Source organism: Orycteropus afer, unplaced genomic scaffold (genome assembly GCF_000298275.1).
Source record: "Orycteropus afer afer isolate SDZICR_OR568_19922 unplaced genomic scaffold, OryAfe1.0 scaffold01178, whole genome shotgun sequence".
NCBI classification, from domain to species: Eukaryota; Metazoa; Chordata; class Mammalia; order Tubulidentata; family Orycteropodidae; genus Orycteropus; species Orycteropus afer.
This window is the reverse complement of record NW_006922765.1, coordinates 173,879-199,644: the sequence shown is the minus strand read 5'-3', so window position 1 is coordinate 199,644 and position 25,766 is coordinate 173,879. Positions and strand designations below refer to the sequence as shown.

General features: G+C 39.3%; 1 protein-coding gene across 1 annotated transcript; it reads right to left on the bottom strand.

Moving 5' to 3' along the window:
• Nucleotides 1–7,153: 7,153 nt before the first annotated feature.
• Nucleotides 7,154–15,142, bottom strand: LOC103212957 (olfactory receptor 7A10-like). Its single transcript, XM_007958864.2, has 2 exons — nucleotides 15,133–15,142; nucleotides 7,154–8,061 (listed from the first exon to the last, which is right to left on the bottom strand). The coding sequence occupies exons 1-2, from the start codon at nucleotides 15,140–15,142 to the stop codon at nucleotides 7,154–7,156; spliced, it is 918 nt and encodes a 305-aa protein (XP_007957055.2).
• Between the last annotated feature and the right edge of the window lie 10,624 nt (nucleotides 15,143–25,766).

The following is a 25,766-nucleotide window of genomic DNA, read 5'->3' as shown; positions in this document are numbered from 1 at the left end:
TTTCTCCCTCTCTCTCCAGGATCTCCTGCACTGATCTCTTTCCAAGGAGTTGGCCTTGGTAGCCAATCACCAACTAGTTCTTCTGGTCTTGTGGTCCTATAGGTTGAGGTTCATGTGATCCACCAGTCCCTCGGACTAATTGTTTCCATGTGTCTATGTATGATGTTCTTGATGTCATCCCACAATTCCTCTGGTTTTCAGTCATTGGTGTTCGATGTGTCAAATCTGTTCTTCCGATGGTCTCTAAATCCAGGAGGGATATAATCAAGGTCATATTTTCACTCTTGTGGACTTAATTTAAGTGTCTTCAGCTTCAACTTGAACTTGCATATGAACAGTTGATGGTCTGTCTATTCCACAGTCAGCTCCTGGCTTTGTTTTGACTGAAGATATTGAGCATCTCTATCACCTCTTTCCACAAATGTACTTGATCTGATTCCCGTGTATTCCATCTGGTGAAGATCACAGGTATAGCCATCAATTATGTGGTTGAAAAAGGAATTTTCAATGAAAAATAAGTCATTGGTCTTGCAAAATTCTATCATGCGATCTCCAGCATCATTTCTATCACCAAGGACATATTTTCCAACTACTAGTGATTCTTTTTTGTTTCCAAGTTTTGAGTTCCCATCACCAGTAATAATGAACACATCTTGATTGCATGTTTGGTCAATTCAGACAGCAGAAGTTGGTAAAAATTTTCAATTTCCTCATGTTTGGCTTTGGTGGTTGGGCCACAAATTAGAATAATAGTAGTATTAACTAGCCTTCCTTGTAGGTGTATGGATATTTTCCTATCACTGACAGCATTGTACTTCAGGACAGATTTGAAACATTCTTTTAATGATGAATGTCATGCCATTCCTCTTCAATTTGTCATTCCCAGCATAGTGATCACATGGATGTCTGATTCAAAATGACCAAAACCAGGCCATTTCAGGTCACCAACGTTTAAGGTATCAATCTTTATGTGTTCCATTTCATTTTTGACAACTTCCCATTTTCCTAGATTCATGATTTGTACATTCCATGTTCCAATTGTTGTTGTTATGAGTCGGGGCCAACTCGATGGCAAATAACAACAACAACAATGTTCCAATTATTAATGGATATTTGCAGCTGTTTCTCCTCAATTTGAGTCATGCCACGTCAGCAAATGGAGGTCCTGAAAGTTTTACTTTGTCTGTATCATTAAGGTCAGTTCTACTCTGATGAGGCAGTTTTTCCTAGCTTTATTTTGGGTATCTTCTGACCAGTGGGGCTTATTTTTCAGCACTGTTTTGGGCAATGTTTTAGGGCTCTTCATAAAGTTGTCCAGTAATGTATAGACAGTGTTTCACTGTTATTCATAAAGTTTTCCCTGGCCAATTCTTTGAGAAGTGGATGGCCTCTTCCTTCTTCTGAGTCTGTCTCAGTCTGGAAACTCCACTGAAACCTGTCTACCATTGGCAACCCTGCTGGCATTTGAAACCCTAGTGGCACAGCCTCCAACCTCACAGCAACATACGAGCCACCATAGTATGACAAACTGACAGACAAGTTCATCTCCTTTAGCTGTTCCAAACCTCTCCTCCATCCTCTTACCCTGGCTTCCCACTTCCTGCCTTGGGTAGCAATATTATGTTCTGATAAAATAGACCTTAAGCAAAAAAACAGCCAATGAGACAAGGAAGGGCATTATATAATGATGAATGGGCCAATAAAACAATAGAGCATAGCCACAATAAATATCTACACATGTAATGATAGAGCTCCAAAATACATAAATCAAACTTAAGAAAACTGTAAAGAGAAATAAACAACTCCACAATAATGGGAGAAGGTTTTAATACACCATTTTAGATAAAGGTAGAATAACTAGAAAGAAATTCAATAAAGATACAGAAGATCTAAACAATACAATCAACTAACTAGACCTCATAGTTGTATACAGAACATGCCACACAGCAACAAAAGCACAATACACATTTTTTTTCAGTGAACTTGGAAGAGACCATATATTAGGTCACAAAATTAACCTCAATAAATTTGAAAACATTAAAACACTTCAAAACATCTTTTCAGATCACAGTACTATTAAATTAGAAATCAACAGCAGGAAGATCAAGGGAAAAAAAGATAAAATATATGGAAACTCAATAACACTGTGATTAAAAACTACTGGGTAATAGAAGAAACATACAATGAAATTTTAAAAATTTCTTGAATCAAATGAGAATGAAAACATAACATACCCAAATCTTTGGGACAAAGCAAAAGCAGTGCTCAGAGGACAATTTGTACCAATAAACACACAAATCAAAAAAAGAGAAAGAACAAAAATCAACATGTTAACTCAACATCTACAACAATTAAAATGGAACTGCAAAATAAAGCCTATGGTCACCAGAAGAAAGGACATAGTAAAGATTCTAGTAGAGATAAATTAAACAAAAATACAACAGAAAGAATGAAGAAACATTAGAAGTTGGTTCTTTGAAAGGATTAATAAAATTGCTAAACCACTGTGTTCTGGTTACATAGTGCCACTGTGACAAACAGGAATTTATTCTCTTACAGTTTGGAGGCATTATGTCCGAGTTCATAGTGCCAGGCTCTAAGGGCTGTGTGACAGCCCCTCAACCTTGGGCTTCAGCTCTGCCTCTTGCTCCCGGCCCACTGAAGCTAGAGGTATCTCTTCACTCAGGCAGCTACTGGCTGCTGAGGCTAACAAGCCCAAGGTCAACAAATAAAATGGCACAGTCCTGATGTTACCAAACCAACCAGCAGGTCATTAACTCAAGTCCATTGAAAGTCCCAAGGTTTGCAAAGCATGGCAGGCAGCTGAACAATGACACAACTACATACAGGGTTCAAGCTAGAAACCATTCCCAAAGCTGTTTCTTATATACAGGAAGCAGACCACATACCCAAAGCAGCTACTCATCTGCTCATAGTAGATTCCACCATGGAGTTGATTACCAGTCTCATGATGGGAAATACTACATCCAGCTGCCCAGCCACTCAACCAAGTCCAGCCAAGTTGACACACAAACTTAACTACCCCACACTGGAAATTTTAACCAAGGAAAAGAAGAAGATGAAGAAATAAAATGAATGTCACAACAGAACCTACTGAAATAAAAACAAAATACTATCAAGAACTGTACTCAAACAAATTTGAAAATGTAGAGGAAAAGGACAAATTTTAGAAACACAATACCTACCCAAATTAACACAATCTGAGGTAGAAAATTTGAACAGACCCATCACAAAAGAAGAAATTGAACAGGTCATTAAAAACAAAACAAATCAAGCAAACAAACGAAAAATACCCCCCCCCCCCAAATAGTTCTGGTCCGGACGTCTTCACTAGCTAATTCTATCCAACATCCGAAGAAGAGCTGACACCACTGCTATTCAAACTATTCAAGAAAATAGAAAATGATAGAAAAAATCTGAACTCATTTGGTGAAGCAAGCATACCCTTAAATGCAGACAAAGACGTCACTAACTCTGAAAATTGTAGACAAATATCCCTCATGAATATTGACACAACAAATCTTTTTCTTTTCTTTCTTTCTTTTTTTTTTAAATTGTGATTTGTGTGAAAGGTCACAGAGCAAATTCACTTTCCATACAGCAGTTCACATACACTTTGTCTCATGACATTGACTCCAATTTATCCCAATTCAACAGCTCCCACTCCCACTTCCTCCCCATAGTTAGTTACCTCTTCCCTGTGTCCCTCCCTCCATGCACTCCTGCCTCCTGAGCTGTCTCCCTGTGCATACACAGCCATCCTATTCTCTCATGATGGTTCTCTCCAAGGAGTGTATCCACCTCATGTAAATGTTTAGCTCATATGCCTGTCTTTTGTTTGGAAGGCACAGGAGTGAATTCAATTCCAGAATTGAAGGGCAGCTAGGGGCCATAGTCTCAGTGGTTCCATCAGGCTCTATCAGATCAGCAAACCTGGTCCCTTTTTTAAAAAATTATTTTGAGTTTTATTCCACATTTTCCTCCCTCTCTGTCCAGGATCTCCTCCATAGATCCCCCTCCAAGTGGTTGACAGTGGTAGCCAGAAACCATCTAGTTTTTCTGGTCTCATAGTCGTATAGGCTGAGGATCACATGGCATACCAGTCGTTTCAACTAATTATTTCCATGAATCTTTGGTTTTCTTCATTCTTCTTTGGTCTGGATGAGGAGTGACACATCATTGCATCTAGATGGCTGCTTGGTAGCTTTTAACTTCCCAGTTGCTCCTCACCAAAGTAGGATGTGGAATAATATTTTGTGTAGTATGTTATGTCAATTGAGCTTGATGGCCCCTGAGATTATGGTCTCGAGCCCACAGGTCCAACTACTTGCTCTCTCTGGGTAGCTGGCTGTGGTCAACAAGTGAATACAACCTTGTCTCTTGTCAGCTTTACCATACAGCTGAGAATTCTTACAGAACATACAAATACATTTGTAGAACCACTGTTTGCCAACCCTGTATATGGTCTTGGGCACACTCCCCACTACTTAGACATACCTAAGAGTTCAGTCTGTCTACTCACCTATCCACCCGTATATCCATGTTTGCCTTCACTGACAACCCAGTACTGTATGTTGATGCAACAATTCTTAACAACATCCTAGTCAATAGAATAGAATCCAACAACATATCAAAAAAAAATAGTATATCCTGATCAAACAGGATTCATACCAGGTATGCAGGTATGCAAGGAGGGGTCAACATTAGAAAAACAATCAACCTAATCCACCACATAAATAGGTGTCAGACACGACTCAACAATACCTAACAAATAAAGCAAATGAAAAAGAAATGATCATATCAATTGATACAGAGAAGGCATTTGACAAAATCCAATACCTAGTCTCAGTATAAAAGCTCAGCAAAAATAAGAATAGAAGGGAAATTCTTCAATAAAATTAAGGGCGTGTACACAAAATCAATGGTAAACATTATTGTCAATGGAGATATTCTCCTTGTGAATGGGAACCAAACAAGGATGCCCTTTATCACCAATCCTACGTACAATTGTTTTGGAAGTCCCAGCCAGGACAATAAGGCATAAAAGGGAAGTAAGAAACATCCAAAGTGGCAAAGAAGTAAAACTGTCTCTATTTGCATATGATATGGTCCTATAAATAATAATAATAATAATAAAAAAATCCCAGAGATGCAACAAAAAAGTACTGGATTCAGCAAAGTGGCAGTATAAAAGATCAACATACAAAAATCAGTAAGATTCCTCTACACTAACAAAGTGAACTCGGAAAAGGCAATCAGGAAAACAATAACATTTACAATAACCATAAAAAGAAGAAGTACTTATGCATAACTCTAACTAGACACACGAAAAATACACAAAGAAAACTACAAAACACTACAATAAACCAAAAGAGACCTACATAAATGGAAGAATACACCTTGCTCATGGATAGGAAGACTTAATACTGGGAAAATATCAATACTACCCAAAGTGATCTACATATATAATGCAATCCCAGTCCATGTTCCATCATCATTCTTTAAAGAGATGGACAAACTAATCACCAACATTATATTGAAAGGAAAGAGACTGCGGATAAGCAAATCAAATAGCAAGTCCCACACTCCCTGATCTCAGAACCTACTGAGCAGTCAAAATAGCCAGATATTGGTGCAGCAACGGACATACGTAGACCAGAGGAACAGCACTGAGAACCCAGAAGTAAATCTACTCTGGAGAGCTGATCTTTGACAAAGGGAGCAACCCACTGAATGGGGATGAGACAGTGCCTTTAAGGTGCTGACAAAACTGGATATCCATTTGCAGAAAAATGAAATAGGGCCCATATCACTCACCATATATAAAATGAACTCAAGATGGATCAAAAACCAAAAGTAAAATCTGAAACCATAAATATTATCATAGAAAACATAAGGGCAAAGTAAGGGCCCTAATATATGGCATAAATACACTACCAAACATAATAAAAATGTACAAACAGCACAAGAGAAACTAGATGACAGGGACCATCCAAAAATTAAACATTTATGTGCATCAAACGATTTCACCAACAGAGAACCTACAGACTGGGAAAAAAAATATTTTAGCGAAGCTATATCGCACAAGGGATTAATCTTTAAAATTTGTCCTAAACTTCAACCCCTCAACGACAAAAAGACAAACAATCCAATTTTTAAAAAGGCAGAGGGTCTGAACAGACTTCACCAAAGAAGACATTCAGGAGTCTAACAAACACATGGAGAAATACTCACGACTGATAGACACAGAGAGATGAATGTCAAAACGACAATGAGATATCATCTCACCCCAGCGTTAATAGCAAACTTAAAAAACAGAAAACAACAAATTCTGGCAAGGGTGTGGAGAGACCGGAACCTTCATACACTGCTGGTGCTACTGCAAAATGGTAACGCCACCATGGAAAACCGTATGGCACTTCCTTGAGAAGTTGGAAATAGAAATACCGCATGATCCAGCAATCTCACTACTAGGCATATATCCTAGATAAATAAGAGCCATGACATGAACAGATATATGCACACCCATGGTCATCGCTGTATTATTCACAAAAACAAAAAGATGGAAACCATCTAAGTGTCCATCAATGGATGAATGGATAACCAAACTACGGTCCATATACACAATGAAATATTAAGCAACGTTAAATAACAATGATGAATATGTGAAACCAGAAAGTCATGCGGTCATTAGAACAATTAACCATAGGGAATCCAAAGGGCTGCATTAGCCCAGGGATAAAGCTAAGAAGGCAGGAAGGGATAGGAAAGAAGGATGAAAGGAAATTGTAAACACATGGAGGAAGTGCAAAGAATGCTGTTATATTGTAGGAATTGCAATGAATGTCACAAAACAAAATGTGTTTGATTGTTGGAGGCAAAACCAATTTTTCTGTAAAATTTCACCCAAAACCCTATAAAATAGAATGAAAAAAACTTTTTTTTAAAGAAATACAGAAGAAGCAATTGCTTATAATGTGTAAAATCCAGGAGATTCAATTCTGGAAATAATGCAGATATTAAACTTGTAACTATCAAGATTTAGATCTTCACAATTTTGAGCTCTACTATTCACAAGCAACTCTCTAATCTTGAAAATAAATCATTCTGTTATGTAGAGGCTATTTCTCACCTAAAAAAGTTTTCTTAGGGCCTGTTTTATGTCCTTGTTTCTCAGACTGTAGATAAAGGGGTTCAGCATGGGAGTGACCACAGTGTACATCACCGAGGCTACTGCACTTCCCCTGGAGTTTTGGGTAGCAGCAGAACTCAGATAAACTCCAAGAGTTGTACCATAGAACAAGGCAACCACCGATAGATGAGACCCGCAAGTGGAAAAGGCTTTATGCTTGCCCCCAGCTGATGAAATTCTCCAAATGGAGGATACAATCTTAGCATAAGAGAAAAGTATTCCAGAGACTGGTACAATACCCAGAAATCCAGTTGCAAAATACATCACTAAGTCATTGAGGAAGGTGTCAGAACAAGCAAGTTGGATGATCTGACTAATTTCACAGAAAAATTGGGGGATTTCCAGCTCTATACAAAAAGACAGTCGTAAAACCATTAATCCATTTAATAGAGATTCCAGAACACTCAATAACCAGGATGCCAGAAGCAGGAGGCCACAGAACTTGGGGTTCATGATGACAGTGTAGTTGAGAGGGTAACAGATGGCCACAAACCGGTCATAGGCCATCACTGTCAAGAGAAAGTTGTCTAATCCTCCAAAAAGCATGAAAAAATACATCTGAGTGATGCATTCTTCATAGGTAATCACTTTATTCTGCATCTGGATGTTCAGTAGCATCTTTGGGACGATGGTGGAGGTGAAACAGATGTCTGCAAAAGAGAGGTTGGAGAGGAAGAGGTACATGGGTGTGTGGAGGTGGGCGTCCGTGATGATGGCCAAGATGATGAGCAGGTTCCCAGTGAAGGTGATCAGGTACATGGACAGGAACAGCCCAAAGAGGAGGGGCTGCAGCTCTGTCTCATCTGAGAGCCCCAAAAGGATGAATTCTGAAACATATGTTTGGTTTCCTGGTGCCATGGAGCTGGTGAAACTATTAGAAAACAAAAAAGAGCAATTCAAACTTAGCACTAAGAAGTTAACCACAACTTAACAGATACACTGTTGTATATATTTTGAACATGTTTTGTTAATGAATTCCTATATATTACCTATAGATCTAGTGCCTGTTACTTGAGAATTTCATGGAATCCCAAATGTTCTATCTGCTCCTTGATGCTGAGTGACAAATCCCAAATTTTTCCTAAGGCAACATATAGCTCTACAAACTCCTCAAGCCTTTCTTTGTTTATTCAATAAATATCTTTGACCAGTTGTTTTATCATACATGTTCCTGAAGGCATTGGGAATATCAATAAAAATTAATTCAAAGAAATCCTTGACCTTCAATATTTTTCTAAGACATGTTTGTATTGGAGGAGGTGGTCAAATCAGTAAATGATTTATAGTGCATACCATTGTCAAGTGAAATAATGTAGGAGAAGTAAGGTATATAGGGGAAAAGAGATGTTTCTCTGTGTTGTCATCTCTGGTAAGGACCCTTTGAGAAACCATATGAAGGCAGTTAGGCAGATAGCCAAGCAGAAAACTGCAAGAAGAGCATTTCAGGCAGAAATATAGGCAGTGCAATGTCCATAGACAGAAGCCTTCCTGACCTTATCTGGCAACAGGAAGGACAGTGTCAGTGAAGTGGAAAAAGGAAGTTGAACTGAGGTTGTAGTTCAGAGAAGAGGGGGAAGAAGAGGATCCAAATGGCGAACCAGCAGATACTGCATCCAGACCCGCTACAACAAAGGCTCCAGAAACCAAGGGAAACGGCTGCGGATGACAATCCTGGAATCTAGAGCTTCTAAAGAAAAGATGAAGAGTAGATGAAATACTGGCAACAGGAAAAGAGTGAATGAGAACAGTGAATAAGGAGAGGTGAATTGCCAGGCGGGACAGCCCTTGTGAATTATTACAGGCAGCGTTCCTGTTGGAGAAGGAGCCAAATAACTGGTTCCACTTTCCCAGGACGGCGCCAGCGCCCACATCAGTGACCGAGTGAGCATAGAGGGGTGACCTCCCCCTTATCCTGCACATCTTTCCCAACTCTGCCCACCCGGCAGCCTGTGCTGTGCCACTTTTTTATTTTCCCTTTATCTTTCTCCTCAATTCTTTCTCTTCTTCCACCCTTTTCTTTCCTTTCCTGCCTTTTCTCACCTTTTTCTTTCCTAGATCCCAAGGAATGAGCTCCCTTCCCATTGCTGCCTTTGTAGTTAGCAGTGCCCACTCCCTGTCTCTCCTAGTCGAAGCCACATGCTCTCAGGGAGTGAACGTTGCATTCCTGCACAGCTGTGTTTGGGGGCGGCCACTTTCACCAGTACCGTGCCGGTTTTTTTTTTTTTTTCCTTAATTCTTCCCAGTTCTCCTGTTGTTTTGCTCTTCTTTATTTGTTGTTTTCCTTCTTCACCACAACCCCCCCCCACTTATTGTTTTGATCCCACAGAGTGGGGGTCCATCCGCCACCCACATCAGCAACATGTGCCCACACCCCTCCGTGGACCACAGTGCACACTCTCCCAGAGTGAGCTCTGCCTTCTGAAGCAGGTGGGTTTGGTGCCTAACACTTGGGCCAGTTTTTTTCGTTCTCTCTTTTCTTCTCTGCTCTTCCCTCTCCTTTTCTCCATTTTTTCTTTCTGTTTCATTTCTCGCTCTTCCCTCATCCCGTTGCCTGTTTGTTGTTCTTTTCATGATCTGATTGTGAGTTCCTAGCCTCCCACCACCTCCACATTCAGTAGTAGTTCCTCTGACCCTCCATATTTGATACTGCATTTTTCTTTTTATTCTTTCTCTTCCTTCTCAGGTCTTCCTTATTCCCCCTCCCTTGTTTTTCACTTTTCCTCTCCCCCCCTTCTTTTTCTTTCTATCTTTCCCCAGCAGTTGGGAGTTAGTGACCCTACCCTCAACACCTGATGCCACCCTCACTGAATGAGTGCCACCACCCACTCTAGAACTACTGGATTGATGACACATGGTAGCCAACAACACCCACGCTGCCCTCAGCTGTTCTGCAGGATCAGTTACCAAAGAGTCATGCCCACACTCCCACCTGCTACCTAATCCACCTGGAGATAAGTGGTGCATGCCCCAGAGTTCATGCTAGCCCTGCTTCCTGGATACATTAAAACAAAACAAAACAAGATAAACAAACAAACAAGGTTGAAGCAAACTAACATACAACCATTAAATTAATACAATAGCACTATAACCTCTTAGAGACAATAGACAACTTCAAATCAAACACACACACACACACACACACACACAGAGGACTAGATGGCTCAAACAAGTGACTAAAATACAGAGCAAGACAATCTTCTGGAAGAAGAAATGATATTGGAATTACTTCATAAGGAATTAGAAAGAATTCTATTTAGACAACATCAATGGATTGAGAGAAAATTCAAAGAACCCACAGACAAAATCAATGAAAACATAGCTAAAACTCTAGAAGAACTTTAAAAGAAAAGAGAGAAGAAAAAATGGACAAAATAAATGGAAAATTAGAAACCACACAAAAACAGCAAATAGAGGAGGTAGAGATAGGATGGCGTACTACTAACACACTCTGCTCAATCCCTCTGCAACAGAGACCTGAACAAAACCAAGTGAAGCAGGTACAAATAATGATAGTATAATTCTTAGCCTCAGATGAGAAGATTAAACAAAATAAAAAATTAATTGAGTGTTGATTGGAAAGGGAAGCAGAGTGAGGTCACTGACTGGAGAGAGAGAAGAGGCTGAGTCTGGCTGAAGCATGACCATTTTGATTACAGAGGCATCAGACACAGACAAGGAGGAAAAAGAAAAAAAAAAAAAAAAACCTTCAGAGAATCCACATGGTGACAATGACACAATGTAGACAGAATGGGAGGAATTCAAGGTAAGCAAAAGACGTGTGGCAGTTGAGAGAGAAACGTGGGGAAGCAGGTCAGATTTCCAGTGGCACAGGTGACTGTGGAGTGAGGAAGGACCAAGAAATGGAATGAAATGACTCACCACTGGCAGACCTTGGTCTTTGGGCTGGTGAAAGCCTGTATTGGGGAGTTAAAGAAACTGGGCTCAGAACAATCTCTTACTTGATTCAATCTGGGCAAGAGCTGGCCAAATGGCTGTGTGTGCCCAGAAGGGTGTCACACCCATGCCAGTGAGTCAAGTTTGGAAGGATGTGCTATCTGGTCCAACAAGCATACATCTTTCCTGCACATGGAGTAAATTTCTTTCTTTTGCCACAAACCCAGTCCCTCACCCAGTGAGGGAGAAGCCCCACCCTCACCCATCCTGATCCCTGGATACCTCCATGTCCAGCAGACTGAGTCAGGGACTGAAGCTTGCCCACTGGGTGCTTAAAGCAATGAGAGACTTTTTTGACACTGAACCCAACACGTTTGCAATCTCCTCTCTCAGGGGGGCCCACTCGCACCATGCACCTCCAACATCTGCAAAGTAAAGCCTGTGTTGGGGCAGTTGGAAAAGAGAGTATCAGGATAGCCTTTCACAAGAGTCTAGAGCTGTGTGTTCCATACCCATGCCAGTGAATCATGGCTGATGAGTCATGCTCTCCACTCCCTGAGAATATGGACAAAACCTTTTGTGCCACCACCAAGCCAGTGGCCAGGGAAGTCCTATAACCACCAATAACACCCATTCTAACAGACAAACCCAGAGGTGCAGCTTTTCCTTCCTTCACTCACATCACTGGTTAATATTTCTCACACTGAGCACAAGAAGCAGACACCTACAGCCTTCTCTGTTGGAGGTGCCCACTCCTGCCAGGCTCCTTTCACCTCCACAGGTACACACGGTGGTGGATCAGCAGTTTCTACCTTAGCCACCTGCTCCCAGGGCTGCTGGCTGACCATAATAACAAGACACTCATCTTCAATTTCCTTATTTTCCCCTTATTTCTTTCCTTTCCTTTTCCCCAATTTATCTTCTTTTTAACTGTTCCCTTCTTCTAGTTTTCATCTTCTTACATTTTTCCCAATCTTTCATCTCAACCATCCCCCTTTTCTTTTTCTTCTTCTATATTTTTTACCTTTTACTTTTATTTTATATTTGGTCCCTATCCTTTTCTTCTTCTCAATGTTTTTGCTTGTTTGTTTCTTGCCCCATCCAACAAGAGAAGGACATTGACTCTCCATGGTCAGCCATGTCTACTGCACCCACCACCTCACCCAATATAGGAGGACCACCACTAGCTCCTGCATAATTGGATCAATGACAGATGGTGGAAAACAACCGATCATCCCAACTGCAGCTCCTCTTCACGAAAAACAGAGAACTGAATTCACATTCCCACCAGTTATTACAACCACCCAGAGAAAGAGGTTCAATACTGGTATGTGACAAACTATTGAAGAGTCGATGCTTTTGAATGGAGTGACCCAGTGCTGCCAATCTAACAACTTAAGAAGCACACCTGCCCCATATATCCAGATATATTGAAACAAAGAAAAACAAAACCAAAAGGGGGGGGGTGGTTAAAACAAACCAATATATAAGCAAACCAACAAATAAAGGCAATAGTTTCAAAATGTTTCAGACACAACAGACAACTTCAGTTCAAACAAAGACACAGAACAAGATAGCAGAAGCAAGTGACCAAACTAAAGAACTAAGAAACTTCCTCAAGGAAAAAAGGTAATAGAACTTCCTGATAAGGAGTTCAAGAGCTCAAGAAAACCAGAAACATAAATAGGAGAAAAAAACACAACAACCTTTGAAAAAACAAATAGAGGGAATCAATGGCATAATTACAAAACTTTCAAATGGAGAGAAAGGATGATATCAATATAGAGCAAACTGTTCCAGACTTAGGGCAACCAGAACTTACTACAGAGCAACCACAAAGAGAATTAGAAGCCTTCTAACCAAAAGAAGAAAGAGGAAAATCACAAAGACTTAGGAAACACAAAATCCACAATAATGAAGAAAAGGGGAGAAAACTCAATAATAATATGAACTCAGCACAGGAAAAAAAAAATTAACACAAAGAAACTATCTATATCACAACAAAAACCACTAGAAAACATATTGTTGTTAGGTGCTGTCGAGTTGACTATGACTCATTGCGACCATATGCACAACACGATGAAACCCTGTGTGGTCCTGTGCCAGCCTCACAATACTTGCTATGCTTGAGCCCATCATTGCAGCCACTGTTTCAAGTCATGTTCTTAAGGGTCTTCCCCTTTTTTTGCCGACCCTCTACTTCCCAAGCATCATATCCTTTTGCAGGGAATGGTCCTTTCTGACAACATGACCAAAGTAGGTGAGATGCAGTCTGGCTATTCGTACTTCTTAGGAGCATTCCAGCTGCACTGCCTGTTGGCTCTTCTGCTAGCCCATGGTATTTTCCGTATTCTTCTCCAATAGCACAATTCAAAAGCATCGACTCTTCAATAGTTTTCCACATACCAGTATTGAACAATTAGAATTTGAACATAAAAAATATATATCTTTAAAATAACAGCCCCAAATGAAATACTTATGTATTAATCTAACAAAATACATACAAAGTGTATAAGCTGAAAGCTACAAAGAATGAAGAAATAAAAGAAGATTAAATGGAGAGATAATCTATGTACATGAAATGGAAGGGTCAATAATATTGTGAAGGTGCCAGTCCTTTCCAACTGGATCCATACACTTAACACAACCCCAATAAAAATCCCAGCCAGGTATTTTGTAGATATTGACAAAATGACCCTACAGTTTATACGCAAAGGCTAAATATCCAGAGATACCAATACAATACTGATGAAACAGAACAAAATGTAAGGACTCACACTACCTGATTTCAAGATGAAGTTGCACTAGTGGAGACAGTAGTGTATTTGGTGAAAGAAAAGACACATAGATCAATGGGAAAGAGCAGAGAGCCCAGAAATTGACCTGTATGGATACAGTAAACCGATCTTTTGATAAAACAGCAAAGGATATTCAATGGGAAAAGCACACTTTTTTTCTACAAATGCTGCTGCAATAAATGGATGTCCATAGGAAAAAGTTAACCTAAACACAGACCTTAAAACACCTTTCACAAAAATGAACACAAAATGCACCATAGACCTAAAGGGGCAAAGCAAAACAACAACAAAAGTTCTAGAAGAAAAGAGAAAAGTTCTACATATTCTCATGTTTGGATTGGGAAATAAGATGCCAGATAAAACACTAAAAGTATGATCCATGGGGAAAAAAACCTGTTAAGTTGGATTTTAACAAAATTAAAAACCTCTGCTCTGGAAGAGACAACGTTAAGAAACAAAAGACAACCCACAAACAGGGAGAGAATATTTGCAACACACGTATCTGAGAAAGGTCTTATGGCCAATATTTACAAAGAGAATTGAGAACTCACTATAAGAAACAAATCTGATTAAAAAATGGATAAGAGTTCTGAACCGACACCTTAACTAGGAAGATATACGGGTGGGAAATAAGCTTCTGAAAAGGCGCTCCACATCATTTGCAGTTTGGGAATGGCAAGTTCAACTATAAGGTGTCAATGCCCACCTATTCCAAAAACCAAATACACTGTCCTTGACTTGATTGTGACTCATAGCAACCCCCGTGGGGTTTCCAAGGCTATAAATCTCTATGGGAGCAGACTGTCCCAGTTTCCTTCAGAGTGAACCCACAGCGATGGGTTTGAACTGGGGACCTTTCGGTTAGTAGCCAAATGCCTCAACCACTACACTACCAAAGGTCCCTCACATATGTATTTAATGGCTAAAATTCAAAGGTCTGACCCAGCAAATGTTGACAAGAACATGGATAAATATAAACTCTTATTTATAGTTAATAGGAATGCAAAATAGTACAGACATTGGAAGTGAGTTTCAATGTCTTACAACACTAAATGTAATATTACCACTTTTGACCCAACAGTTGTGCCATTAGGTATTTACCCAAGTGAATTGAAAACTTAGTGACACAAAATGTGCATACACGTTTTTATAGCATCTTTATTCATAATATGCAAAAATTGGAGGAAATCCTTTAATTCCTTAAATAGTGTGAATGGGTAAACAAACTGTGATCCATCTAAACAATAGAAAACAATACAAAGGAGCCTCACGATGGCAAGTGATTAACTGCTCAGCAGTTCAGCAGCCACAGGGCCAAAGATGTGGCACTAGGCTTCAGTAAAAATTTACATCCTTGGAAACCCTACAGGACAGCTGTACTCAGTCTTATAGGGTCTCGATGAGTCAGAATCTACTTGAGAGCATCAGATTTAGATTTTGTTGTTCTTGTTCAACAATAGAATCCTATCCAATGATAAAAAGAAATGTGTCACTAAGCCAAAACGTGAGGGTGGATCTTAAATGCTCGTTACTAAGTGAAAGAAGGTAGTCTCCAATGGCTCCATATTGTCTGACTCCATACTGTCTGACTCCAACTACATGACAGTCTGAAAAAGGCAAAACGATACAGACAGAAAAATGATCAGTGGTTGCCAGAAGCACGAGAGGAGGAATGGGACCTTTGAATAAATGAAGCAAGGTGATTTTTCAGAGCAGTGAACCTGTTCCATGTAATACTGCAAATTATGGACACACCATGTGCACTTGCCAAGACCCACTAAATTCACAAAGAGTGAAAATAAGTGCATATAAATTAAAATCAAAATAGTTTACGAGTTGAGGGGATCCATAATGGAATGCAGAATATGTGACAATCTAATTGTTTTAAAAATATATGAAACAACCTAAATGTAGAGGCTGGGGTGAAAGGATTGAACTAAGTAATTTAGAAAATTATTGGACTCAGAAAAAAGTACAGGCAAAAAAGTACTAACACTCAGGGTTACCAATTCTGCCACTTCTATGCCTGTACATTAAAACTAAACAATTAAGTAAATTGATGGCAGATGATAGGAACCAGGTTACTCACTTTTGGAGTGAGAGATTACAGGTAAAAGAGTTTACAGTGAAAGTTTACACTGAAAGTTTACAGTGAAAGAGACTAGAATAATCCACGTAGTAATAAATTAGAGTTAAGTGCATCAGTGTGAGCTTATATTTCTCTTAGTATAGATATAAATCTTCACATATAGAAATATTTATAGATACTTGTATATATACAGGGGACTATAGGGAGCTTTTGTGGCACAGTAGTTAAGGCCTTTGGCTGCTAACTAAAAGGTCAGTGGTTTGAACCCACCAGCCGCTCCATGGAAGAAAGATGAAGCAGTCTGCTCTGTAAAGATTTACAGCCTTGAAACCCAGTGGGGGTGGCTATGAATTGGAACTGACTCGGTGGCAGTGAGTTTGGTTTGAGTTTATATATATATATTTATATATATTTTTTTTTTTTTTTCCTTGTCCCATTAACTGACAGGGCCTAGAAGTACCAGTAGCAACAAACACACATAGAACTCAAATTTTGGCATCTAGTACCATTCTCTAATAAATGGAACCAGGCTTCCTTGGAGAAAGGGTTTTAAAAAAAAAAAATCACCAAAGGAATAAAGATATGTCAAAGGAACACAGGACTCAACCAAAAGAGCTCAAAATGGCCAAATCTGGAACTTGAACAGAAAGAGAAAGTAGCATCAGATTGTAACCAAAGTGTAAAGTAAACTTCCAGGAGCCCACAGTGATATAAATGAATGCTTGAATAAATAAATGAATTAGTTAATACATGAACGTAAAGAGACAGATCTTATTTCCAAAAGAATTCCAACAATCGATGAAGGGGTCTGTTCTCTAGGAGGGAGAGGACAACTCCCTCTTCCCAAAGTGTGGTCTTTGTTTTGTGACTTCCTAACAAAGAAAGCCAAAAAAAAAAAAAAAAAAGCCACCGAATTCACTGCTATCTAGTCGATTCTGACCCATAGCGACCCCCATTGGGTTTCCAAGGTGAAAATCTTTATGGGAATAGATACCACCATCTTTCTTCCCCACAGCACATGGGGGGTTCACACCACCAACCCTCTGGTTAGCTGTCAAATGTCTTAGGCACTATGCCACCAGAGCTCCTTTCCTAAAATAGAGTACAGTTTCAAAAACAGAGGGAGAAAGTGTAACTTTACAATAGAGAGAATCAAATAAACATTACCTCAGCCAAGTGGACAAAATCAACATCGACAGTGATAAGTCATGCTGATAGCATGCTCACTTGATATGATAGAAGAAAATGGCACTTCACCCCTGTAGTCTTCCTCCCAAAAACCCATCAAGCTAATCCAATCATGAAAAAAACATCAGAAAATACCAATTGAGAGGCATATTACAAAGTACTTGACCAATACTCCTCACATCGCTCATGGTCATGAAAAGCAAGGAGAACCAGGGAAGCTGCCCAGCCAGAGGAGTCTAAGGGACAAAACAGATGAAGGGAATATGGGATTCGGATGGAAGATGTCAGTAAAAGAGGACTGAGTGCAGAGTTTATGGGAACTGCCTGTAGGGTATTTCCAATTTTTGTAATTTTAAAACTGTTCAACAAATAAAATGTATTAACAATTAACAGTGTTTGTCAAATGCAAACACCTTGGAAGCAGCAAGCTGGGAGCTTCCCCCAGATCCACTTGCCTTGGACGAACAAAACCACAGCTGTAAATCTCATTTTCTTCATCCCTGGAATCAGAAGAGTGATGGCAAGTTTGTAGGATTTAAAGAATTAAATAAACAATATATTAAAAATGTCAAGCGTTGCTTGTATTATTCAGCGGAGTCTTGGATGCCTTATAACTCAGCGCCTGACAGATTCAGCCCCCACTTCCACTGTGCTTTCTTCCCCTCTCTCTGGTTTTGACAACAGCAATAGCCTGTTCCTCACACTGACTCAGGTGACCTCTCCACAGGGGGAGCCTGACTATGGACATTTTCTGCCATAAACTGTGCCCTGACTTTCCACTAACTCCTGAATTAAATGTCAATCCTGCAGCCGAAAGATAAGGCTTTCTGTTACCTGGCTGCTGCCTACCTGGCCAGGCTCATGTTTCACTTCTCATTCCCTGCCCTCACTTTTCATCAAATGTTACGAACCCTGTGTAATTTCCCAAACACACCTTCCAGTTTAATTAATCCCAACATTTACTCCCCTGCTGCCTCGTCCTGGATACTCTTAGCCCTTTTCCACCTAAGAGCTCCAACTCCTCCTTCAAGGCTCAGTGTGACTATAAGCTCCTCTGTGAAGCCTGCACACACCTCCCCGGGAAGAGGGCAACTATAGGACCCATTTCACTAGGATTGTAGTGCCATCTCTGGATTCAGCACTTGTTTATTTGTAAGTCTTTTGCCCTGTGTCTTTGAAAGAAGGAATGATAACTACTCATTTCTTTGTTTCCAGAATATAATTTAGTGTTCAGTAATTTTTTGTAAGTTACTAAAAGAGTAAATAGTTGAATGAGGTTAAAAAGACTCAACAATAGCAAGGAAAGGGCGTGCTGTGAATCAAGGAGAAATGCTGTTGAGAAAGGCAGGCCTGTGAGTGAGAGCCACCAGCAAAGGAGACAGGAGAGAGAAAAAAGACATTTCAGTGTATCCAGAATCATCCTCCAAGTTCAGAGACTTTAACTTGGCAGGATTTTTATCATTAAACTTAACTTTGTTATTCCTGTTGATACTCCTACAGTTACTACCAATAAGAGAAAGTCCTCACACACACCCTGTTCCCCTGTGAAGAGGTGCAGCTCCTCCAGATATTTTCACGGAGGAGTCTGAGGTCATTGACGCTGGGTTCTCCCTTGCACACTGTGAGAGTTAAAAAGCTGTGCCCCAGGAAGGGCAGGGAGGTGGGACCACTCATGAAGCCACTGAAAGACACAGTTGTGTTTTCTCATCACCTGTAATTAATCAAGTAGATATGAGACGGTAGAGGAGAAGTATTTGCAATCCTATGGCTTTAGGGCATGAATTCTCCTATGTCCCATTAGTGAAGTATTCTTTTGTCTTACACTCCCTGAGAGATTTATTTCTCTGGAGCTAGGAGAGAAACAAACTAACACCAGGTTGACCTTTGGGAGACAGCTTACAGCTCCATGGACATCTCTTACATCATTGGACTCCTTCCAAGGAGCTGGTCACCTCTCTTTAGATGTGTCTCTAGCATGTAGGGTAACCCGTAATGATTGCTCTCTATCTCTTTGGGGTGCATTTCCTCCTCTAATGAGCTAAAGAACACATGAGGACATCATTCACTGAGGTTCCAGGGTTTTAGGAAAATATTCCTGACCACCTACAACCCCACAGGATCACCACTGTATTTTTTTTTTTTTTTTTACCATGACTTCAATTTTGATTAATTAGCAGGAGACACTAAATAAAATTAAAGCCATCTCTCTCAGTAGGGTATCGGGATAGAGGATTATAGGGTAGGCTCAGTGAGTGTCTACAAGTCTATAGGTCACAACAGATGAACAGATTTGCATGTCACATTTTCAGATTTGTATCTGGAAGGGAACATATTCTGCTGTAAGAATAGTATACACGTAATGCTCAAAGTTTATTTCATTATACCATCCTATAACACAATGTGTCATATAGCACAACATGTTACTAATTCAACATACTTCACATAACACCATGTATTAATATATTCAAATGATTATATTATTACTATAAGGATAGCTTGGTAATTCAAGTTAGCACCACATGTGACATGTTAAGTGTCTACAAAAAAAGGAATATGTCCATTTGGCAGATTTCCACTCTATGAAAAGTGCAGAGCTCTGTCTGCATACTGCAGAAGGACATCTTTTGATGCTTAGCAGTTTAAAAATGTCGCTTGCCTCAGATTTGCGCAGTGCAATACGACCTCTAATTTATTGACTGCTGTTTCCATAGGTGTTGATTGCAGATCCAAGTAAAATGGAATCTTTGACAACTTCAATGTTTTCTCCATTTATCATGATGTTGTTTATTGGTCCATTTGTGAGCTTTTTGGTTCCTTTATGTTGGTATGTAATCCATGCTGAAGACTGTAGTCCTTTATCTTCCTCAGTAAGTGTTTCAAGTCTTCTTCACTTATAGCAAGCAAGCATATCTCAGACTGTTAATACGTCTCCCTCCAATTCAGATGCCGCGTTCTTCTTCATATAGTCCAGGTTCTTAGATTAGTTGTTCAGCATACAGATTGAATAAGTATGGTGAAAAGATACAACCTTGACACGTATCCTTCCTAATGTTAAACCATGAAGTGTACTCTGGATCTGTTCAAATGACAGCTTCTTGGTCTATGTACAGGTTCCCCATGAGCACAAATAAATGTTCTGGAATTCATATTCTTCATAGTGTTATCCATAATTTGTTATGATCCACACAGTCAAATGCCTTTGCACAGTCAATGTAATACAAATAAATATTATTCTGGTGTTCTTTGTTTCAGCCAAGATCCACCTGACATGAGCAATGATATCCCTCATTCCATATCCTCTTCTGAATCCAGCTTGGATTTTTGGACATTCACTGTTTAAATTCCTTTTGTTTAAATTATCTTCAGCACAATTTTACTTGCTTGTGATATTAATAATATTGATAAATTCTGTTGAATTACCTTTCTTTGGAATGGATACTAATATGTACCTTTTCCATTTGGTTCACTGGGTAGTTGTCATCCAAATTTTTAGGCATAAGTGAGTGAGCACCTGCAGTGCTGCGTCCATTTGTTGAAACATCTGAATGGGTATTCTGTCAATTCTGGGCTTTATTTTTTGCCAGTTCCTTCTTCAGTGCAGCTTAGACTTCTTTTATCAATAACATGGGTTCTTGATCATACAGTCTCTGCTGAAATAGTTGAACACTGACCAATTCTTCTTGGTACTGAGATTCTGTGTATTCCTTTCATCCTTTTTTCTTTCTTTCTTTCTTTCTTTTTTTTTTTTTTTTTTTTTGTAGATTTTTTGCTTTGGAAATAAAATTAATTTTGTAAAAACATATCTTAGAATCTCTTGTTTTCTTATTTTTGCAATATTGACCCATTTATTTCCTGATGCTATATATACTCAACCTTCCTTCCGAGGAGTGGCTGGTGGGTTTGAACCGCCAGCCGTCTGGTTAGCAGGCAAGTGTCTTAGCCACTATGCTACCGAAGGAAGGTTGGGCAATCCTACTTCCGTAGTGATACTGCCTCGGAAACCCAAGGAGGGGTCGCTATGAGTCGGGGCCGACTCGACGGCACATAACAACAACAACAACAACATATATACTCAATTAAAACAATGGTTACAATCTCAATTTCCATAAACAATAAGCCATTATAAATAGATCTCACACTGTAGCTGACCTTGATGCTGCTGAGTTGGCTCTGACTCGTGGTGACCTTATAATATATCAAAACATTGCCCGATCTTGCACCTTCCCCACAATCTTTGCTATGCTTGATCTCATCCTTGTATGTCTGGTCTGAGTGCTGAAAAAATTAATGTTAAATCTCTTTCTGCGTTCATAAAGTTCTCTGTTCTTAATCCTTCCATCTTTTTTGATGCTTCCTGCATCACTCGATATTTTGTCTGTAGAATCCATCAATATTCAGCTGGAAACCTGAATTTTTTCCCCGGTTCTTTCACCTTGAGAACTGCTGGGGTTGTTCTTCCTTTAGGACTTCTAACTTCAGGTCTTTGCACATTTCATTATAATACTTTACTTTGCCTACTTGAGCTGCCCTTTGAAATCTCCTCTTCAGCTCTTTTATTTCATCAATTCTTCTAGTCATGTAAGCTACTCTCCACTCATGAGCAAGTTTTAGAGTCTCTTCTGACATCCATTTTGGTCTTTTTCCTTTCTTGTCTTTTTAATGACCTTTTGCTTTCTGTGTGAATGATCTTGATGTCAGCCTACAACTTGTCTGGTCTTTGGTCATTGGTGTTCAGTGTGTCAAATCTATTCTTCAGATGGCCTCTAAATTCAGTTGGGATATAATCAAGATCATATTTTAGCTCTTGTGGACTTGTTTTTAATTTTCTTTAGCTTCATCTTGAACTTGCATATGAGCAATTGATGGTCTGCTCCACAGTCAACACCTGGGCTTGTTTTGACCAATGACATTGAGCTTTTCCATAGTCTCTTTCCACAGACATAGTCAATTTTATTTCTGTGTATTCCATCTGGTGAAGTCCACGTGTATTGCTGCTGTTTATGTTGTTGAAAAAAGGTACTTGCTATGAATGAGTCGTTGGTCTTGCAAAATTCTATTATGCAATCTACAGTGTCATTTTTGTCACCAAGACCGTATTTTCCAACCACTGATGATGCTTCTTTGTTTCCAACATTCACATGCTAATAACCAGTAATAATGAATATATCTTGATAGCATGTTTGGTCAATTTTGGACAGTAGAGTTGGTGTCTTCCATTTCTTCATCTTTGGCTTTAGTGGTTGAAGTACAAATTTGAATAAGAGGAGTATTTGCTAGGCTTCCTTTTGTAAGCATATAGATTTTGTCCTGTCACTGACAGCATTATACTTCAGGCTAGATCTTGAAATGTTCCTTCTGGCAATGAATGTGATGCCACTCCTCTTTAGTTTGTCATTCCCAGCATAGTAGATCATATGACTTTCTGATTAAAAATGGCAAATATCAGTCCATTTCAGCTCACTAATGCCTAGGATATTGATCACTGTGTATTCTATTTCATTTTTGACAGCTTCCAATTTTCCTAGATTGATACTTCATGCATTCCATGTTCCAATTATTAATGAATGTTTGCAGCTGCTTCTCCCCTTTTTGAATCATGCCCCATCAGCAAATGAAGATCCTCCATCCACGTCATTAAGGTTGACTCTCTGTTTCTTAGTCTAGAAGCTCTGCTGAAAGCTGTCCACCATGGGTAACCCTGTTGGTATTTAAAATACAAGTGGCATAGCAAAAAGTAACATGCAAGCCACCACAGTACAACAAACTGACAGATGACTGGTGGCATAAATGTATACTACACATTTATTAGTTAATATTATTCATCAATGAAAAGCAATGCAATATTAATTCACAACAAGACATGATGGTCTTAAATGCTTGTTGCTAAGGGAAAGAAGCCAGTCTGAAAAGGTGACATACTGCATGATTACAACGATATGACACCTGGAAAGACAAAATTATAGAACAAGAAAAAGATAAGTGGTTTCCAAGGAGGGTGGGTTTAATAGGTGAAGAACAGGCCGTGTTTAGAGTGGTGAAACCATTCTATGTGATACTGTATTACAGGTTCATGGCATTCTGCAATAGTAAAAACCCACTGAACTTTACAGCACAAAGAGTAAACATTAGCGTAGGTAAATTTAAGAAACTCATTGAAGAAGTTTAGGAATCCCATGAAGAAATGCAGAATGTGAAGCAATCTAACAATGTTTGAAACAATCTGCCTTGCAGGAGATGGGGTAGAAGGCACTCAACTAAGTAATTCAGGAAACAAGTGGAGTCTGTAAAACTAAAGGCAAAAGAATTTGTACACAAATATTGTCTAGTTGAGAGCGTTTTACCCTTGTAGGTGTAGGTGAAGAACTCTGATACTTGTATACATGTATACTGGAATTGGACAATTAGATAAATGGTGGCAGATGCTGGGAACCACATTCTCATTGTTGGAGTGAGAGTTTACAGATAATCAAGAAGAGAAGGCATTAGTGTGACAGTAGATTATAGCTGTACGTATCAGTTTCAATTAATATAAAACAGATGCAGATGTTTACATACAGAAATATGTATGGAGAGGTGTACATACACAGGTTACTAAACAAATATATGCTTCCTTGGTCGGTCAGATGAGAGGGACCTAGAGACCCTTGTAGAAAGTGAGCAAATATAGTGCTCAACTCTTGGTTTCTAATACCTTTAGCTGATAAAAGAGACCAGAGCATCTTGGAGAAATGACTGATACTAGAACTGGGCAGAAAATATGCAAGAGGATCCTGGAGTATCTTGTAGTGCCTGAAAATAAGAAAGTTCTTTAAAAACCAAAAAACTACTACAATGGGGATATGTCAATGGGACATAGGAACTCATTGAAAGAGCTTGCAATGGGCAAAGGTGGAAAAATTTGAACAAAAGTAAATGAAGTAACATTGAATTGCACACAAAGAACAAAAGAAATATCCATAAGTCCAAACTGATATAAATGAGTGAATAAATAAAGGACAAGAAACATCCCTTGTGCAGAAGAATCCCTACAATTTACATTGATGTTCAGGTTTCTAGGAGGTGGAGCAAAACTCTCTGCATCTGAAGAGTTCCTTCAAGATTAACTTGCAGAGTTACTTCCTTGTAAAGAGTACAATATGGAAATGGAAGGAGGAAGTAATTTTGCTGTTCGTTGTTAGGTGTTGAGTAGGCTCTGACTCATAATGACCCTCTGTACAACAGAATGAAACATAGCTTGGCAGTGTCTCCTCACAATCATTGCTATTTTTGAGTACGTTGGTGAAGCCACTATGCCAATCTATCTCATTGAGGGTCTTCCTCTTCTTTGCTGGCCCTATACTTTCCCAACTACCTCTATATATTGCATACAATGTACATAAAAGAAACAATCCATTCCTCCATAAACTACACTTTACCTTCCCCAACTTCTACTTTGTCTAAAATCTGCATTTAGAATATGGAAGACAGCTTCACCTAGGGATATAAGATAAAATTATTTGCTCTTCCTTGATAACTTCTCCCACTCTCTACCAAACTCTGTCAGTTTGTCATACAGTGGTGGCTGGCACATTGCTGTGCAATGGGAGGCTATGCCACTGGTAAAGTGGACAGCTTTCAGCGGAACTTCCAGACTAAGATAGAATAGGAAGAAGTCTGGAAAAATTGACCACGGAAAACTTTATGAATACCAGTGTACCTTTGTCTGATATAGTGACAAAAGATTAGCCCCCCAGTTTGGAAAGCACTTAAAATATCACAGGAAAAGTGCTGCTTCCTCAAAGGAGAATCGACCTTAATGATGTAGATTGAACAGAGCTTTCAAGACCTTCATTTGCTGATGGGGCATGACTAAAAATAGGATGAAGCAGCTACAAACATTCATTAATAATAGGAAGATGGGATGTATGAAGCATAAATCTAGGAAAACTGGGAGTTGTCAAAAATGAAATGGAATGCAAAAAAAATCATTATCCTAGGCATTAAAGAGCTGAATGGACTTGAATTTGCCATTTTGAATCTGACAAGCATATGATCTACTATGCTGGGAATGACAAATTGAAAAAGAATGGCATCACATTCACTCTCAAAAAGCACAGTTCAAGATCTGTTCTGGAGTACAATGCCATCAATGCTAAGAAAATACCCATATGCCTATAAGGAAGATCAATGAATACTACTAATACTCAGATTTATGCACCAATCACTAAAGCCAAAGATGAAGAAATTGAAACATTTACCAACTTCTGCAGTCTGATATTGGCCAAACATGCAATCAAGATGTTTTGATTATTACTGGTGATTGCAATGCACAAGTTGGAAACAAAGAAGAGCAATCAGTAGTTGAAAATGTGGCTTTGGTGATAGAAATGATGCCGGAGATGGCATGATAGAATTTTGCAAGACTAACAACTTATTCACCATCCATGAAGAAAGCAAAAGGTCATTAAAAAGACAAGAAGGTGGGGGGGGGGCTGGCAAGATGGTGGACTAGGCAGAAAGACTGCACAGACCCTCTTCAACAAAGAAAAGGGAAACCAATTAACACAGACACAGAAGATAATCCTGGACCCCTGAGCCTTGAAGG